The sequence below is a fragment of the Sprattus sprattus genome (assembly GCF_963457725.1).
Source record: "Sprattus sprattus genome assembly, chromosome: 19".
Taxonomy (NCBI): domain Eukaryota; kingdom Metazoa; phylum Chordata; class Actinopteri; order Clupeiformes; family Clupeidae; genus Sprattus; species Sprattus sprattus.
Window position 1 is genome coordinate 22,556,732 of NC_137917.1, and position 18,702 is coordinate 22,575,433.

At 42.9% G+C, this 18,702-nt stretch overlaps 2 protein-coding genes across 2 annotated transcripts in view; one reads left to right on the forward strand and one right to left on the reverse strand.

Moving 5' to 3' along the window:
- Positions 1-7,741, forward strand: part of LOC308380673 (uncharacterized protein) — a 19,996-nt gene extending 12,255 nt beyond the window's left edge. Inside the window, exons 18-35 of the mRNA XM_080858079.1 lie at positions 192-260; positions 596-667; positions 880-948; positions 1,127-1,198; positions 1,377-1,445; positions 1,679-1,747; positions 2,216-2,284; positions 2,446-2,514; positions 2,654-2,722; positions 3,236-3,304; positions 3,510-3,578; positions 3,698-3,778; positions 4,017-4,052; positions 4,189-4,225; positions 4,550-5,104; positions 5,437-5,615; positions 6,239-6,476; positions 6,592-7,741. Coding sequence (XP_080714205.1) covers positions 192-260; positions 596-667; positions 880-948; positions 1,127-1,198; positions 1,377-1,445; positions 1,679-1,747; positions 2,216-2,284; positions 2,446-2,514; positions 2,654-2,722; positions 3,236-3,304; positions 3,510-3,578; positions 3,698-3,778; positions 4,017-4,052; positions 4,189-4,225; positions 4,550-5,104; positions 5,437-5,615; positions 6,239-6,476; positions 6,592-6,764 — 2,064 coding nt within the window. The 3' untranslated portion in view covers positions 6,765-7,741. The remainder of the gene's footprint in view (positions 1-191; positions 261-595; positions 668-879; positions 949-1,126; positions 1,199-1,376; positions 1,446-1,678; positions 1,748-2,215; positions 2,285-2,445; positions 2,515-2,653; positions 2,723-3,235; positions 3,305-3,509; positions 3,579-3,697; positions 3,779-4,016; positions 4,053-4,188; positions 4,226-4,549; positions 5,105-5,436; positions 5,616-6,238; positions 6,477-6,591) is intronic.
- Positions 7,742-8,457: 716 nt separating this feature from the next.
- LOC308381099 (uncharacterized protein) lies at positions 8,458-16,442 on the reverse strand. The gene is made up of 12 exons (XM_080858609.1): positions 15,944-16,442; positions 15,590-15,729; positions 15,098-15,273; positions 14,668-14,828; positions 14,339-14,479; positions 13,146-13,267; positions 12,601-12,769; positions 12,127-12,272; positions 11,218-11,360; positions 10,729-10,855; positions 9,994-10,127; positions 8,458-8,672 (listed from the first exon to the last, which is right to left on the reverse strand). Exons 1-12 carry the CDS (start codon positions 16,414-16,416, stop codon positions 8,553-8,555), a joined length of 2,052 nt encoding a protein of 683 aa, XP_080714735.1. The 5' UTR covers positions 16,417-16,442; the 3' UTR covers positions 8,458-8,552.
- Positions 16,443-18,702: the final 2,260 nt, after the last annotated feature.

Genomic DNA, 18,702 nt, shown 5'->3' on the forward strand with positions numbered 1-18,702 from the left:
AAGGGATTTAGCTTTGGCTTTCCTTTTTGATGAAGTCTGTCACATATGAACTCATCTGTGTGGCGTCTAGTGTGTGTTTGCTGTACACAAGCACTTGACGTTCACTTAATATTTCACTTAGACAGTCACATCAGTCAGATTTTTGTGTGTGGTATTTCTTTGATGTCCCAAACTCTTTTTTCTGTTGTCAGGGAAACCAAGGCTTCCCCGGTGAGCCTGGACTTCCAGGAGAGCGGAGCGTTGGGAATCAAGGGCCGAAGGTACCCTTTCATCTGTCACACTCTCACAGAAAACACAACATTTCACGTGTTAATGACATATATTTTACATTCACATTAATGTGTTGGAAACACAGTTTTTGTAGGGATAGGCGCGCTCTACTTCCAAAATAAAGGCGATTTTGGGTGCGAGTAAAAGATTGTTAACTTAGAAACACAGTTTTCCCATTTGAGAGACGGTTGGCAGAGCTGCAGCATCAGTTTGAAAAGCTTGTATGATATACAGCACTGTTCTTTTCTCATGGGATGCGTTAATTAATCAGCTGGCATGTATATCTGTAAATCTGGATCTGAAGTCTTGAATGTTTGTGGTCCAGGGGGAGGCTGGTCTACCAGGGCTGGCTGGAGCTTCTGGAATCCCTGGAGATGATGGAGCCTCTGGACCAAAGGTGGGAATTCTGGGAAAGTCATGTTAGAATGTTAGGAAGGATGCAATCATCTGTTTATCCATATCACCGACAGTCTAGAAGTGCCATACTCAATTCATATTGAACACAGCTATTAAGCATTATGTTTTATTGTCCATTTTACACTGGTTCTTTGCTGTATTGTGAATAGTGTGGGTCTTGAATGAATTATGTTTTCTTATGTTTGATGTCAGGGAGATACAGGCTCACCTGGGCCCAGAGGGCAGGATGGACCACCTGGAAAGGGCTTACCTGGAGTGAAGGTACATTGCATGTCAGTCTAATTACAATCAGTTATTGTTTTTGTCTTTTTTCTAAGCTGAGGAAAATAATACATAGAAAAACAAAACCCATAGGCACTGAAATAAAATGTCTGTCCTGCTCGTCCTGTCCTGTCTTGCCCTGTCCTGTCCTGCTCGTCCTGTACAAACTTGCTGTCAGGGTGACCGAGGGGACAGAGGTGGCAGAGGCTTGCCTGGAGGAGAAGGTCCCCATGGCCCGTCAGGACCAAAGGTGAGAACCACATTGATTGTGTTATTAACCGAAAAAATGACTGTAAGTCATTTCCACGGACACAGAGACAAATATCCATACTGTCCATACAATAGCAACAGTCAATTTAAAAGTAATCAGATTTATTTGACAGTGGTTCTGATAAGGCCCGTTACTAATGATGTTTTTTTATCTCTAGGGAAGCCCTGGGTCTTCTGGACCACCAGGTAGCCTTGGACCACCAGGGAGGGGTATACCGGGAGAAAAGGTACACAGCGGTGCTTTGTTAGTGCCTGGTTGATTTGTATCAGTTGAAGGTTTGTTTCATGGCCTGTGCAGATTTAGGAAGAAACAAGAAACTGTATAGAAAAGCTTGGGTGTCCACCATTATATTTTAGTTTGACACAGCAATTATCGAACCAGGGCTCTAGAGATGACCAGTATCAGTCCATCTGATGCACAGCATGTTACAACACGCTTCACTTGTCTTCACGACTCCAGGGAGACGCTGGTCCAGCCGGTCCTGAAGGCTTGGTGGGGGAACCAGGCATTGGTATTGCAGGCCCAAAGGTAAGCAAGAGAGCACATCCGTCTGTCCATCCATTCATCAGTCCATCCATTCATCAGTCCATCCATCCATCCATTCATTCATCCGTCCATCCATCCATCAGTCCTCCGTCCATCCATTCATTCATTCATTCATCAGTCCATCCATTCATCCATCCATCCATCCATTCATCCATCCATCCATCTATCAGTCCGTCAATCCTTCCGTCCATCCATCTGTTCATCTGTTCATCTACCCCTCCATAGTCACCCCCCCATCCATCCTTCCAAATCAAAACACTAAGCTTTCCCCGTGTTCAGATGACATGATTCCCAACGTGTTGTTCCTGTTATAGTGACATGATTCCCAACATGTTGCTCCTGTTATAGTGACATGATTCCCAACATGTTGCTCCTTTTATAGTGACATGATTCCCATCGTGTTGTTCCTGCTATAGTGACATGATTCCCTACGTGTTGTTCCTGTTCTAGGGTGACCGCGGACTACATGGACCTCCAGGTCATCCTGGGGTCAAAGGGCAGGGTTATCCTGGCCCACAGGTAATGGCAACCATTTTGAAAATGAGCACCGCTACTACTACAACTAGAAATTCTACTATTACTAATACTATTCCTGCTGCTATTGAAAATTATTTTAACTGAATAAAATACAAATTTATTCAAGCTCTTGGAATGGTAAATCAACCTCTTGTCCTGCTTAGGGGGCTCTGGGAGAAAAAGGACCAATAGGAGAACCTGGTCCTGAGGGACAAGGTTTACCAGGACCGAAGGCAAGTCAGCTGTACCGCTCACAATAATACAGTATAGGCTACTGAGACCTCAGTGCAGCACACGTGCATTTGAATCCATAGCTTTTAGAAGATGATGTGAGAATAAGAAATATTTAGTGTTTTTTTTTTTATCCCTCAGGGAGACCGGGGTGCCACAGGCCTGCCTGGGTTTCCCGGGGCAACAGGCCTTGGACAGATGGGGCCCAAGGTGAGTAGCTACGCTATTAGCATTTCATCCCTGACATCTGTCACATAGTTTAAAGCCTTGGAAGTTATATTTAGTCATTTGACAGGACTTTTTAAGCAAAGCCTTAGACAATCCAGAGAGATAAGCCGTATTAGCTATATTAGCAGTATTTCTTCCTCCTGTTTTACTCCTATAACATTATTTCTCTTAAGCCAGAGTAGAGAAAGTTCTCTAAGGAATGTAAAGTATATTGTGAGTCTTTTAGATGTTGTTTTAAATGATTCTCTGATTTTTTTTCTAATTTCTGAGTTGTTTAATGTGTTTTTTTAATGTATTTTGTCTGTTTTGTTTTGTTATGGTTTGTTTATTTATTGTTCATCTGTATTATGTACCCTCAATCAGGGCATTGCTGCAAAAGAGCCCTGTGCTCAGTCAATTCTCCCTGAATAAATGATGATGATGATGATGATGATGAGTATTGTGTGACATTGTGTAAAGTATATTGAGTGAAGTGCTCTGATCCTTTCCTCCTAGGGACTCATGGGTCCGGTAGGCCCACCAGGACCACAGGGCCCTCCAGGGGAAGGCATCCAAGGACCAAAGGTCGAGTTCCTGTTTGGAAATAGAGTCTTGAGTTCATGCTTTGTTTAATGTTATCTTTTTCAGAGTTGGCCTTGAAGTTGCTTGCTAATGCCATACTTTAACAGTTGGGCAATATGAAGTTTTGTGCCACAGTACGATTTTGCCTTCTAAGCACGAATAGGTGTTGACCTTCTGTTGACCTTGTGTGTTTTCCTTTTCACTCCAGGGTGATGGTGGCTACCAAGGGGTGCCAGGCCCTAGAGGTCCTCCAGGAGAGGGGCTCACAGGTGTTAAGGTAGGACATGTCAGACAAAGTGAGGTGACACATTTCCACACCAAGATTGGTCAAGTCTGGTAATGGATGGATGTCAATCCCATTCTTCAAACACTGTGATGTTTATTGTGAGCCTGTAGGGGGACAGAGGCTTCGCTGGGGCGAAGGGCAAGAAAGGGGACGGAGGAGGACACGGAGAGCCGGGGGCGACAGGACCAGTGGTATGCATCACACAGACGTTCACTACCTCATCTCTTCATCATAGAGGAGGACGCCAAAATGCACAGATAATTATCATATTGCCATACTTATATAAGAGAGCATATAAGAGATCATGATGGAGTTAACAGAGATCATAATGGAGTTAACAGAGAGCATAATGGAGTTAGCGTTGATCTGTTGACTGCAGTGTGAGGATCCGTCTGTGTCTGAAGCCAACAAATGTTTCTTGACCTCTAGGGTAGAGGAGGACCAAAAGGCGAACCTGGTCTGACAGTGAGTGAATCCACACCTTCATATACTCTCACTCTCATTAATATGGCCCATGGGCATTTGTAGAGTCATATGTTAATATTTGTTGACAATGGTGATATAAGTGCTTCACAAATCTATTCCAATTTATATCCAATAGAGAGAAGAGGTCATTGAAATTGTCCGATCAATATGTGGTATGTCACACAACACACTGAACGTCACTGACATGTTGTACATAAAACTGTACTGTACATCACAAAACTTGATCCATTAATTTGAGATTCCATCATCCAACTTCAATACTGGATCTTCCTTTTTTTATGTTCTTAAAAGTTGTGCTGTTTATTGCAGTCTCTGATTCTTGAATGCATCAATGCCAGAGTGTGGAGTTTTTGCAAAAGTGCTTGCCAGTAAATATTAATATATCTTTGTATGACTATAGCTCTATGACATTGACTATGACATTATCCATGTATTATGGCACCTAATTCTTCATCTGTGGCCTCAACGTGTTCTAGGCTGTGGGGTGAAGTGCAGAGTGAACCCGCTGGAACTCGTCTTTGTGATCGACAGCTCCGAGAGCGTGGGCCCAGAGAACTTCGACGTGGTCAAGGACTTTGTGAACGGCCTGATCGACCGCGTGTCCGTGAGTGCCGACGTGACGCGGGTCGGCGTGGTGCTCTACAGCCACATCAACGTGGTGGTGGTGGACCTCGCCCAGCAGGCGACGCGCGACGACGTCAAATCCGCCGTGCGCCGCATGATATACCTGGGTGAGGGCACGTACACGGGCAGTGCCCTCCGACAGGCCAATGAGCTGTTCCGGGCGGCCAGACCGGGCGTGCGGAAGATCGCCGTGGTGATCACGGACGGACAGACGGACACCCGTGACCAGGTGAAGTTGGAGGATGCCGTCAGGGAGGCCCACTCGTCCGGCATTGAGATGTTCGTCATCGGGGTCGTCAACCAGAGCGACCCGTTCTTCGGGGACTTCAAGCAGGAGCTCAACACCATGGCTTCCGACCCGGACGACGAACATGTTTATGTGATAAGTGACTTTGCCACACTACCAGGTATGCATTTTGATACTCTCGAAAAGGTTTATAGATCTAAAAACATCATAGTAAAAGAACAGTCGTATCAAGTTTTGGCAGGTAAAGGTAGTTCTCTGGCAAACTGAATATCTTCTTATCTACTTATGTATTTTAAAGTAAAACAGAAGTAAAAAACTGAGCTAAACTGAGCCCTATTTCATGGAGTGTGAAAGTGGAATATTATCCTGAGAAGGATTTTGTGTTGCGTCCGATCCAGCACAGAAGAATGCTGTTGGAAAGTTGTGTTGTTTACGTGGGGAACTTCCAGTTCTTCAGCGTGTTGTTCTGTGTTGTTCTGGTGACTCATCCAGTTCTGGAGCGACAGCTGCTGAAGCACATCTGTGAGACTAATGAGGGAGCCCTGTTCAGCCGCGTCCCAAGCTCCCATCTCACCCCTGGCACTCGCACTCCGTGGGCAGACGCCCGGGAGCTGCCCGAGAGGACGGACACTCCCACGTTTACCGGAGACCACAGGAGGACGCACATGACGGTATCATTGTTAAACGTGTTAGGCTGCTATCGTACCTCAACCTATTAGCCCCCGCGACCTAATAGCCCCCACGCGCTGGTACACGTAACTTAATATTTATTTAACTGCCAACCAGGATCGAGGATTTCGGAAAACGTAAGCCCCTGCCCAAAAAGGGTATTTAAATTAGCTTTGTAGCAAAAATGGCACATATTAAACCCTGCGTGGGGGCTAATAGGTTGGGCTGCTACGGGTCTTTGGAGGAGCAGCACTGCCCTCAGCAATGGAGGGGGATCCCAGCTTTATCCCTAGTAGTTGCATGTTCGGAGTCATCCTTGGCTCGGGGGCCTGGAGTAAAAGGGCTGGCCAATACCCCCATCTAGCTGTCATTGAGGCACCTCTGAAATTAAAAGATGAATCAGAGATGTTCCATCAGACCGTACTGTATTTACAGACTCATGAATCAGACTAGCTAGAACAACCTCTCCATTATAATCAATTTCAACCCCTTGGGATAAATAGTAGATCTAATTATTTGGGCTGAACATTACATGTTAGAAATTAGCTGCTGCTGCTACTGCTACTTTCAAGATCTTTTACAAACTACTGATACCGTTAAATTAATGTGTAAATCTGACTTTCAGCCGGGATCACCTGGGGAGCATGTAGGTCCATCAAGACCCACAATAGACGTTACCGGCAGATTGGACGGTGGGAAGTCCTGGTGGTATAACGGAGGGTTCCCACCCGTCCCTTACGCTCCCCCTGTGGACGTGGACTGGCATTCCCATGGTCCTAGGCACAGAATTCCCACACAGACTCCGCCTCCTCCAGTACCAAGCCCACAAACTTCTATCATACTACCGAGCAGCTTTATACAAGGTAGGCTATCATTTTCTTTGTACAAACATATTCATGAACTATGAGTTAAAGAGTTCAATTTTAATATTCAAAATCCTGCTGGCGAGTGATTCCCCTCATGCTTTTTTTTCCCCAGATGAAAAATGCAAAGATGTTCTGGAACCAGGTCCTTGTCGGGACTATGTGGTGAAATGGTACTACGACCGCAATGCCAATGCATGTGCGCGGTTCTGGTTTGGTGGATGTGGAGGCAACAGGAACCAGTTTGAGTCTGAAAAGAGCTGTAGGCAGGCCTGTGTGGGAGTGTAGCCCTTTGGCACAGGAGACAGTGAAATATACTTGTGCAGTACTATAACATAGTACAGCGCCTCAGAACAAAAACGTATCGGAAAGCATGTACTGTATGTCATAAGATATTTACATGTATCCAATGTGCTTTAAATACTCAGAACATAGGAATTTTATAAGTACCTCAAAATATATAAAAAACTTGACACTGATCATTCTGTATATGGAAATACAGTATTTTTTCCCATATCCATAATAGGAAATGGTGCTAACATTTTAATTTCCAAAATCACTCCAAGAAAGCCATCTTACACTATAAAGAATTGTATTCCATAGCCTTTTATATATATCAAGTGAACGGGTCCAACTACGTGGAACAACCCTTCTTATTCATGTGGGGGGCCTATGCAGTCTGTATTCAACCCTTCTTATTCATGTGGGGGGCATATGCAGTCTGTATTCAACCCTTCTTATTCATGTGGGGGGCATATGCAAGCTATATTCATTTGCCACAGACACAAAATGCTGCATATCAATATCACACGTGCCTTTAAAATCTGCAAAATGTGTAGTTTTGAGATTTTGCTAAGGCCTTTCGGGAACTTTACTCTCGCTCATCTGCTTGGACAGACTGGCTTTTACATACAGTGCATACTGTACATGCATACTTACATACGGTGGGCTTTACAGCTCAGGGTGGGACCAGAATGTGGGAGCTCAAAGATAAGCATACTACACGATGTGCCTGTTCTCAACTGCTTGTCCCAATGCTCTCACGCAATAATCTTCAACATTCAACATTTCACAACATTCTGCTGTGTTCCAGAATTGCATAGCCTGTATGTATGACAGTGCTAAACTATTAACATGGACATGAAACAAATGTACTGTATTTCAGTTTAACAGCTTAATCTAATTATGATGAGGTTGTAAAATCTGTACAACATGAAATAAATGTTTGAATAAAAAAAAAGGGTTGAATAAAAAACATTTTTTTTCTACAATGCTGTGATGTTTTCCCCCCCTTGTTTAAATGTCAGTGGGCATTCTTTGAAACCGATATGCAATGTATTCCCAGGCTTTAGTGTCTAGGTTTGATTTTCTGCTTGGATCGTAACATGCATTCATGGAAGAGGTCAATAATACAAACCTTTAGATCATGTCCAAGCCATACATAATCACACATCGTCTCATAAGAGCTCCTACAGAGAGGCATTTGTGGGAGATTACATCTGAAGGACCATAAGATTTTCAAATTAATAGCTGCTGCCAATTATTTCAGACATTACCGTCTACAAGCAACCCACTGGAAAAAAATCAATGAGATACTTATGCCCAAGAAGCCACCAAGATTCTCTGAAAACTTTTCCTCTTTCCAAAGAGTCACTTGACCAGTGTCATGGCATCAGTCTTTAAGCACTTTTGAAAAAATGTCGAAATTGCCCGTTGAAGTTTGACAATGAAATTCACGGTTGAAATGACCTCAATTTAGGGCTCCACTGAGCTCCTTTTGGCCTATACTTGCCAAGAGTAGGGCTTTGAAGAACACCTTTGGCTCTGTGCATAGGTGTATAAACTTTCAGGGCCATTTCACCTTCTTACAACACTGAAACCAACCCTTCCGTGGATAAAGGAGGGTAATTGAGCACGCTTTAGTGACGATAAATGAATCCCAGAAAAGCTTTTGAAAAATAGAGATTTTAAATCACAGCAGTGTGGGGAATGACACACAAACCATTTCCATGGAAATCACTCGTAAAACACAAAATACCATAGAAATCACTTGTAGAACAATAGATACCATAGAAATCACTTGTAGAACACAAGATACGAGGACATTACGATGTAGCCAGGGTTGCTTGCTGGATTGGGGTCCATTCCGTCGTATAACCCGAAGTAGAGGATACTGTTGGTTCCCCTCCAGTCCAGCTGTAACCACACACAAGCAGAGTCAAAGGAGAGGACCGCATTTAGTTTAGCGGAGTGCAGGGGCGCAGATAGCACTGAGGACGGGGGGGACATTCATAGTGACCCCGATCCGTCCCCCCCACTCTCCCTAAGTAAGGCGGCAATCATCAGTTAATAACTCTGCACAGCTGATTAGGCGATGTTAGCGTCCCCCCCCCATTTTAAAAATCCCATCTGCACCACTGGCGGAGTGTGAGGTCTGAACCTGCGATTCAGAGGGGAAAAATATGCACCATGGCATTTGTATTGTTTCTTGTAAAACCTAAGCAAATCATTTGCATTGCAATGTGAGTAGTATGAATGTCCTCTCCATTTCATGTAGCCAACTGAATAGAGTTGAAATGAACAGGCTTTATTAGCCAACTGAATAGAGTTGAAATACACAGGCTTTATTAGCCAACTGAATAGAGTTCAAATACACAGGCTTTATTGGCCAACTGAATAGAGTTGAAATACACAGGCTTTATTGGCCAACTGAATAGAGTTGAAATACACAGGCTTTATTGGCCAACTGAATAGAGTTGAAATACACAGGCTTTATTGGCCAACTGAATAGAGTTGAAATACACAGGCTTTATTGGCCAACTGAATAGAGTTGAAATACACAGGCTTTGTTGGCCAACTGATTAGAGTTGAAATACACAGGCTTTATTGGCCAACTGAATAGAGTTGAAATACACAGGCTTTATTGGCCCACTGAATAGAGTTGAAATACACAGGCTTTATTGGCCAACTGAATAGAGTTGAAATACACAGGCTTTATTGGCCCACTGAATAGAGTTGAAATACACAGGCTTTATTGGCCCACTGAATAGAGTTGAAATACACAGGCTTTATTGGCCCACTGAATAGAGTTGAAATACACAGGCTTTATTGGCCAACTGAATAGAGTTGAAATACACAGGCTTTATTGGCCAACTGAATAGAGTTGAAATACACAGGCTTTACTGGATTCTCACTTTAATGCCAATACCAGTTGTGTGGAGTTTAAGGACCAATTGGATCCACTTCCTCAAACACAGAAGAACGTCTTACTCATCCATCAGGGCCCTTCATTTAAGTCCCCCGGGAGGCACATGGACTATGGCGCTCTAAATGACTCACTCTTCAGAGAGACTGACTCAGCCAGACATAATACTTTAAAGTTTGAATAACTTTGCAAAAACTTTTCTGCAAGTGTGAAAATGAATCACTGTTGTTTGATTACTGAATTAAATTGAAAAGGCACACAAACTTTTCATGATGAACCGATAACACCCTAGAGCCCCTCAATGGCTGTTACCTGTTTGGTGATATCAACCCTCCAGGGATTGACCTGCAGTCCATCGCACCAGCCTCCGCGCCCGTACAGCCAGGTGCCATGCTCGTTGGGCACCGCTCCTTCTGCCACGCGGAGGGCACAACCCAGGGCGGATCCTGCACCGGGCATCAGGGGTAAGCAAGGTAATGCATGTGTAAGATAAAGTCAGTTCAGTATAGTTTTATTTGAAATATCAGAAATATCTATGAATTTTATATATCATTTATTTATCATTTATATATTTATTCAGAAATATCGAATTGAGCAAATATTTTTTTCCATACAGATCTCAGCAACATAATTCAACCCTGGCAGAAAAGCTCTAACATATGTTTGTGCTTACGCTTCAGTACATGTCTGAAACATCTCACAGGTCCCATTTCTGGAAGACTGTTCTAGTCTAACCCTGAGAGTCAGGCCATTTCTCAACAGCAGCTCTCGGGGCTTATGTCCTCAGTGGATCCACCCAGAAGGAAGCAATGGCCACAGTGATTTTCCTAGCTTGTCAGCTACATGTCCTGATCATTTTGATTAGAGAATCTTAACTCATTATTTTTTAAATTAGACTATAGTTAGAGTTGGTACTAGAGTAAGTACGTATTAAAACTTTGCTATTTTTTCTTTTTTTACAATTACCCCAGCAAAAAGTCACATGTGTCTGCCAAACTCAGTCACCTCTGTCACAGGCACACATCACATGAGAATCCATTTTCTTACCTGCAGAGTCGAAAATGCGAGTGTTATTGAAGATGCCGTTGACCAGGACATGATGTGAGGTCACACAGAACTCTCCACAGCCATTCTCATCACTCCCATGGCCAGTGATGACGGCATACAGCTCAACCTTACACACACACACACACACACGGTTTAAAAAGTCAGTGTGACATTTCATGTAAAAAAAAAAAAAAAACATTTTAACTATACAACATGTTAAAATGGGTATGATTGGGCTTGGGTATGATTGGAATCTCATAGGTCTGGTCTGATGATGACACAACAACTTAATTAATTAGTATATATTATTACTACATCAAACATTATACAAATATACAACACAATAAATAATTCAAGGTAATTGAATCGTTAACTAATACATTATTAATTCAAGCTACATTAACCAAAAGGTGATGTCAAAGGGCCAATTTAGTATTGTCTACCATTACTATTTTTTTTGTAGAAATATTTAACTCATCTGATGATTACCTTCTTGGTTGAGGCAGGAATTGTAAACTTCAATGGCTGGAACCTCTTATTGTAGCCCTTGTCAAATGTACCTCCTCCGAACAATGATGTCAATTTGAAGGGTTGGAGCCTTTCAATATCGTCGGTCTCTTTGGCTAAAAAGGCTATAAAAAGACATTTCATTAGACGTTTCATTAGACGTTGTCCCCTAACATTTAAGTTGAAGTACAAAGTTGCTTTTCATTGTATGATAGGTAGAAGAAAACTTGTAAAAAATCTCTGGGATATGTTCACAACCAACCAGAGTAAAACAAATGCAACCCATGAAGTATACATCACAGAATCACAGCTTGATATCTCTGTATAGGGGCAAGGGTAGACATGTTTTTGAAGAAGAGGCTATTGCGAAAAAGAGGGATGAAGAGGTCCAGATGCCCCTCATGAGACTCATTTCTCTCCTTCTCTCCCCACTCGTAACGAGACACCTGTGGAGTTCCTGGAACACTGTCTCTCCACTCTCTGGCCTCTCTGTGTCGAGCTGAAAGCCTTTTGGCCTTCTCCCCGACAGCATCCCCAAGGGAACACGAGCCGCACCGTTCAGGGACAAGAACATCAGCCGGATGCCGGATCATTGTGGTTTGTCTCAGGGACAAACTAAATACCAAAAAAACTAGGCCAAACATCAGAAAAACACAGCCTAAGAGGTGCGTGTGTGTGAGAGAGAGAGAGAGAGAGAGAGAGAGAAAGACAGAGGGGGAGAGAAAGAAGGAGCGAGAAAGCCTAAGAAGCTTCGATGTTTGGACTCTTCAAAGCCATTTAATCTGATTTTCAACACATTTAGTTGGCTAATACCGTGATGCCAATACCCTCAGCATAGATACCTTTTTTTAACAACGCAGTGACACAGAGAAAAGCTGGTGTGCCTCTAACCTGATTGGTTGCTGTGACTGAAGCGAAGGTTGAGCGACACGACCCAGGGCATGGCCCAAGGCACGGTCTTCATGGTGAACGCACATCTCCCAGAGGTCAACAGGGGCATGAGCGGAGACACGTCAGTGACCCAGCGACCGGTACCTCTGTTGGAACATGAACACACAGCGCATGTGTACGTGTCAGAGGGTTAGCATCGCATTGGTGCCAGTTACATAAGGCCAAACTAAACTCACAACAGGGAATCTGTCCTGAGTTCTTGAGTTAGGTTGAAAACAGGGGACGGGATTTAATGGAGCCAATCGAAGAGGAAGTCCTCTCTGTTCAAAAGCAGGAGGAGCACAACACTGAGGCACTCCGAGATTCTTCTGAATGCAGAGTGCGTTACAAATAAAATGAATTATTATTATTATGATTATTATTATTATGGATTATTATTATTATGATTATTTAACATGCTCATGAGTCTGTAACCTTCGGAACGCTGTGATCCAGCGGCCCAGCTCCGTGTTGCAGTCCGGGCTGAAGTGATCGCAGCACACAAACAGCTGCGCGGTGTGGTCCCAGTGAGCACATGTTTCATCCCTGCGACCGGGACAGGACAGGGAGGCGTCCAACTCCAGCACGTTATATTCCAGCCCGCCTGCCAAACAAAAGCACAAAACCCCACATGGTAAATGAGGCCCAGCCTGTGACTTTGGGGAAAAAAACAAACCCCACACTGTCCAAGAAGCCAGACAATGCAGGCGCGTGGAGAGAGTAAGTAAGTAAGTAAGACTTTATTTATATAGCACATTTCGTACAAGAGTTGCAATTCAAAGTGCTTTACATAAAATCAATAAAAGCAAGCAGCAGGAGCAATAAAATAATGGTCAACATCGTATCAGAACCTGATGCTCCGATAGGCTTAAAATATTAAAATCATAATAAAAGTAATAAAACCCTTCTGCCTGGTATTTAGCGCAGTCGAAACCATAGTGCTGCTTCATAGATTCCGCCCTACCCTGAGAGAGACACACCTGCGGGGAGGTCCACTGTGGCCTGAGCTCCATGGTCCCCCTGCATCTGGACGTGGTCAAACACAGGCACCACTGTAGCTGGCCTCTCCAGGTGTACCCGCAATCCCTCCTGGTAGTCAAACCTACAGGGCCAAGAAGTGACATGCAGTCCATGCTTTAAGACTTCACACCTCTGCCTCTTTCTGGATATAATAATAGTTTGAATGCAGTTGTATACAATAACAGTGGTACGTAACAAATTAACACTTTCTTGGTATTGTGTGTGTGTGTGTGTGTGTCAACAAATACTTTTGCTGAACAGACTAATCTTGAAATGAGGAAAAGTATCTACTAGCTGGCAACAATACAAGGAAAAAGGACTGGGAGACACAGCACACGTTCAACCTCAACTCTTTCAAGTCTTACTCTTACTTTACACCTCGACCCGCATCTGTAAGCAACAATAGTTGACTCAGGGCAAAACATATGGATATTACTGTAATACCATCCTGATTCTGATGGCATCAACAGTTGACTCAGGGTAAAACATATGGATATTGCTATAATCACATCCTGATTCTGATGGCATCAACAGTTGACTCAGGGCAACACATCTGGATATTACTGTAATACCATCCTGATTCTGATGGCAACAATAGTTGACTCAGGGCAAAACATATGGATATTGCTATAATCACATCCTGATTCTGATGGCATCAACAGTTGACTCGGGGCAACACATATGGATATGACTGTAATACTATCCTGATTCTGATGGCAACAATAGTTGACTCATGGCAAAACATATGGATATTACTGTAATCACATCCTGATTCTGATGGCATCAACAGTTGACTCAGGGCAAAACATATGGATATTACTCTAATACCATCCTGATTCTGATGGCTTCAACAGTTGACTCAGGGAAAAACATATGGATATTACTGTAATCACATCCCGCTTCTGTATGCTTCAACAGTTGACTCAGGGCAAAACATATGGATATTACTGTAATACCATCCTGATTCTGATGGCATCAACAGTTGACTCATGGCAAAACATATGGATATTACTGTAATCACATCCTGATTCTGATGGCATCAACAGTTGACTCGGGGCAACACATCTGGATATTACTGTAATCACATCCTGATTCTGATGGCATCAACATGCTGTACATTGTTAGTTAACACTAGATAACTCGGTTCACTGACCACTGAGCCTGCCAGCTGAGGAATCTGAACGTGGGGTAGAGGAGCCACCCCATCTCTGACAGCGCCCCCTGCTGGTCTAGTCCAAAGAAGAAGTTTGGAGAGGGGGTGGTCTGGAATGACACATTCACCGCTTTCCCAGCTCTAGACACCACCAGACAGAGAGAGAACAGAGAACACAAAATCAGGAGCTGTAAACAGGAAGTGAGCAAAGTTAACCACACAAGGATATGTTGACACCAACAACACTGGGGGCAAGTTTTTACTAATGCTGCAATCTTTCATATGAGTGCAGTGCAGTATAAATAATCACGGCCATATGAGAAAAATACCGAAGGGTACTGTCAACTGATGTGTCCAAGTGCACCATGGCAGCGGGGATTCCTAGCGCAGTGTTGCATTCCGCTCCAATGCAGTTCATGTCTTTGATTGGCTGTCCAGCAGAGGCGTACACCACAACTCCCACAGCTTTAGAGGCTGCCATGTTCTTCACCTGAGACAGAATAAAAACATTTTTTTTATAAAAATTAAAAAAATTGTCTCAAGGCCCTTCACAGAGCCCAATGCCTGAACACCCTTGGATCAGAATGGTGACAGGGGCAAGAAAAAAACCTACCTGTTAATCAGGGAGAAACCTTAAACAGAACCCCAGCTCATAAGGGGGGAGGGGGGAGTAAGGAATTAAGTATACACTAACAACACATATATATATATATAGGCCCGAGCACTCATTGATACGTACTATACAGTAACCCAACATACCTTAGTGAAAAACGAACAACCGCCCTCAGCAACCCATGCCACGGCACCTGCCACTGAGGAGTTGGGAGTACAGCCATCACCTCCATCCTTCAGTCTGTATGGCCTCTGGTCCCAGTGCCCATTCAACCAATCATACCTGGCGTTCAGTCGTTTGGTAACCAAAGGTAGGTCCCATTCTGTGGGGAGGAGAGATATTTTGCATGAATCAAATTAACATGAGAGAATACATGTTTTGGTTAATCTGACATTTTTTTTTACTATATTATACCATCACACATGCTTCTTTTTTAGTGTGGCATGACAAACAGCTGTGAGAATAAGAACTGACAATTCAGGATCATTTTAAACAGCAATAGGCTAGAGAAGGGAAGGAAGGTGACAGACCAATACAAATTTTTTTTTTAAAACTATATTTTACAAAATAGTTGATTCCTGCCCTGCTGCCTCCTTCCACAAGCGATGAAAAAAGTAAAGCCCCAGGGTAAAACGAACCTGTGGAGGTAAACACGGCTTGAGCCAGGCCACAGTTGTGTCCAGTACAACCCCAGGAATAGAGGACCTTTGGGATCCAGTTGCCCAGTGCAAAAACAGGGACAGGCGAAAAATGTAATCTGGAGAGGATATCTTTCCCCCTGTGAGTAAAGATGAAGAAACAGTTAATTCTGAAACGTGGATCTTTTAAAGAAACTTAAAGAAAGTGTACTAAGGACAAACACCGTGGCTTCAATGACTCAATCACTTGTACCCAGTAAAACCGTGATATGTTATTCTGTAATCACCTTAATACAAAAGCAATTGTAATCATGCATAATTATCAATTTGATGTGTGGGACGCTTTAGGTTTACCTGTGAGAGCCTGACGCAATGCGATAGACCATTTCCCTCATCCAAAGCGCATCTTTAGCAGCAGTCTCATCCAGTGACAAAAATAGAACATGAGTGTTTTCGGGCAGGTACTCAACCAAGTCTGTCAGCGAGGCGTTTGAGGACCACAAGCACTCCAAGAAAGCCGACTTGTTAGTAAAGGCATGGATAATCACGGACAACTTCTTTTGTAGGGGATATATGAATTCCCCGTCCAACGTCTTAATCTGAAATGGCGCTGCGTTGTCCCCCGGTTCAAATCCTGTAATGTCATTATGTTTTCTTTGAGATTTCAATTTGATGGTTTCAGTGTATAGCGGCAATTCGCGCCTTTCCTCATCTAAATTATGGGAAAGTCTCAGTTGTGACGATGAATAAGCCTCTGTTCGAAATCCTTGCAAACACGCGTTTAACAGACAAAATATATACACGTTTTTCAAACAAGTTTCTGTCATGATCCAAACGTAGGCTACATATAGACCTATATAAATAGACTTCCTTGTTGCACTGCTGAAGTATTATAAAAGTAGACTAAAGTGGGCGTGGCCTACGGTGGCTCAAAAGGTCAAAGAAGCGTGACCCATTTGATAAATCCAATGCAAACAACTAGTAGAGATCTGATTGGAATTGTCGAAGAGGAATATGCATTGTAAGATGTGTAAGCTATTGTCGATTGAAAAATCGAAATTGGATGTTATTGCGCAGGTAATAATTGAATGTTCTGTTCCAAGCGCTTTATTAAATTACCTTCACATCAGTCACAAGACTCACAATGAAGAGATGCTCTTCAGCAGAAGAAAAAAGAACCTTTTGGTAAAAGTATCAAATGTTAAAACATAACGACTTTCAACTTTCAACCAAATTATTTCCTAAGGGCAATTCAGCAAAGTGTATTTTGAGTGTGTAATAACCTGCACCATGGATTAAAACTACGAGTCCACCTAGTATTACATGTAAACAAGAAGCTCTTGAAGACCCAACTCCTCAGAGAGCACCCTTCCTAACTGGCACCTTGGCTTAACATGCACTTTTCTTGAAGAAAAAAAAGCAGTAGGCTATTTATTGTTACACCAAGTTTTATTGCTCTTAACTTGACTGTTCTCTCCCTTGTACGTCTCTTTGGACAAAAGCGTCTGCTAAATGACTAAATGTAAATGTAAACAGTGTAGATTTGGTGTGATCATGACACTTGATGAAACTCAATGTAGTTTGTGTAGGCTATAGGTGGCCAGGGTAGTTTGTGACATAGGCCATATAGCCTACAATGAACGGTAGCGATAGGCTACTGTCAACTTTCCGAATTCTCGGTGTCGTGGTGTTAATTGGACTGATCACGACTTGCATTCATGGGACTGGGTTGACGTGGTCGCCTCTGATGAGTAACAACGCGAATTAACACATTATAATTAAACATGCCACTTGACCGTTGGTTCCGTTGTGCCATATAAATGACGCGCGCTCCCTGGTTGCGCACAACGAAAGCGCACCACAGCCCTTCAATGCTGCACTTCAAAGTCCTTGGAGAAGACATTTTCTTTACTCTCATACATTGTTTCAATGGATAGTAAAGTATAAGAAGGAAATCATTTTATTCTTGAAAATAAGCTTATCTTCGTCTATTCCACCTAAATTATTTAAAGGCACCGTTCCATTGCCGCGTACTCACAGGGTAAGATGAAAATTCTGCTTTTGCTTCTGGTCTTCTGCGGTTTGGCAAATATGTTTTGCCAAGATGTATATTCCAGCGAAGACAACTGGGACATGGGCAATTACCAAACTGAGGTTTGTACCTTGTCCTTAATTGAATGGGTTAGATAACTACTAATTTCTATGAACTCGAAATTGTTATTTATCAAATTATGTCCCATGTCAACAAAAGGTCTTTTTAAAATAATTCTTCGCCATGTTTCATGACTTTCCCTCTCAGGGTCATTTGTTGGATCCAGAATCTTTACAGACATTACTACGAATCATACGAAAACCCGGTCCACAACAATTCTTCGGTCTAATGGGGAAAAGATCCTCTGGTAATGTTTGGATAGTCTTATTCAAGTGACTGTCATTTCAACCACAAAGTCATATGCCATTAACATTAACTTATGGGTTTTTTTTTTTTACAGCAAAAACACAAATGACGCGCAGAAGTAAGTACATATGTAGTTACTTCAGTTCATTTTTTCGTCATTGAATAACAGCGCCTCGTACAGATGCATGCTACAATCTACAAACTCTGCTTGTTGGTATTAATTCACCTTCAGGTGGACAGATGGGCAAAAATGTTTTATATTCCACAGGCTATATACTGCGCTTTTCAAAAGAGCTTTTGCACTCTCTGGGATTTAAAAGAAAGTACTTCCTATAAGTTTGTTTGTTTGTTTCTTTCTAATTTTAGGACAGAAATTCGAGTCTTTTATCGGACTGATGGGCAAACGGAATACAGGAGAGCAAAGCGGCAAGTGCAGGTTTTAACTTGATATAAATGTTATTCCTTTGCGGTGTTTCCTGTAACTGCCATCCGTTTTTTTCTTACATTTCTTTTTAAATGTGATGTCCACTGAAAATGTGTTGATCTTCACCTCTTTTATTTGCAGAGCTTCCTCTCCCCCCTCAGGCCCCCTGTGATCTGCCTCTTTAGTGTCGTGGACCACTGAGAGGGTTTTTGGATGGGCTCATCCCCGACATTAAACGACGAAAACTTCCCAGTTGCCATGTTGGTCCGGAGCAGTGCCTTTGGCACAAGC

Excerpts from the sequence above, each read along its gene's own strand:
- LOC308381099 (XM_080858609.1), bottom strand. The coding sequence starts at position 16,416 with ATGACAGAAACTTGTTTGAAAAACGTGTATATATTTTGTCTGTTAAAC. Across the intron at positions 14,480-14,667 it reads TCAGTTGACAGTACCCTTCG|AGCTGGGAAAGCGGTGAATG; the intron begins GTATTTTTCTCA and ends GGTGGTGTCTAG. Across the intron at positions 8,673-9,993 it reads GGGTTGATATCACCAAACAG|CTGGACTGGAGGGGAACCAA; the intron begins GTAACAGCCATT and ends GTGTGGTTACAG.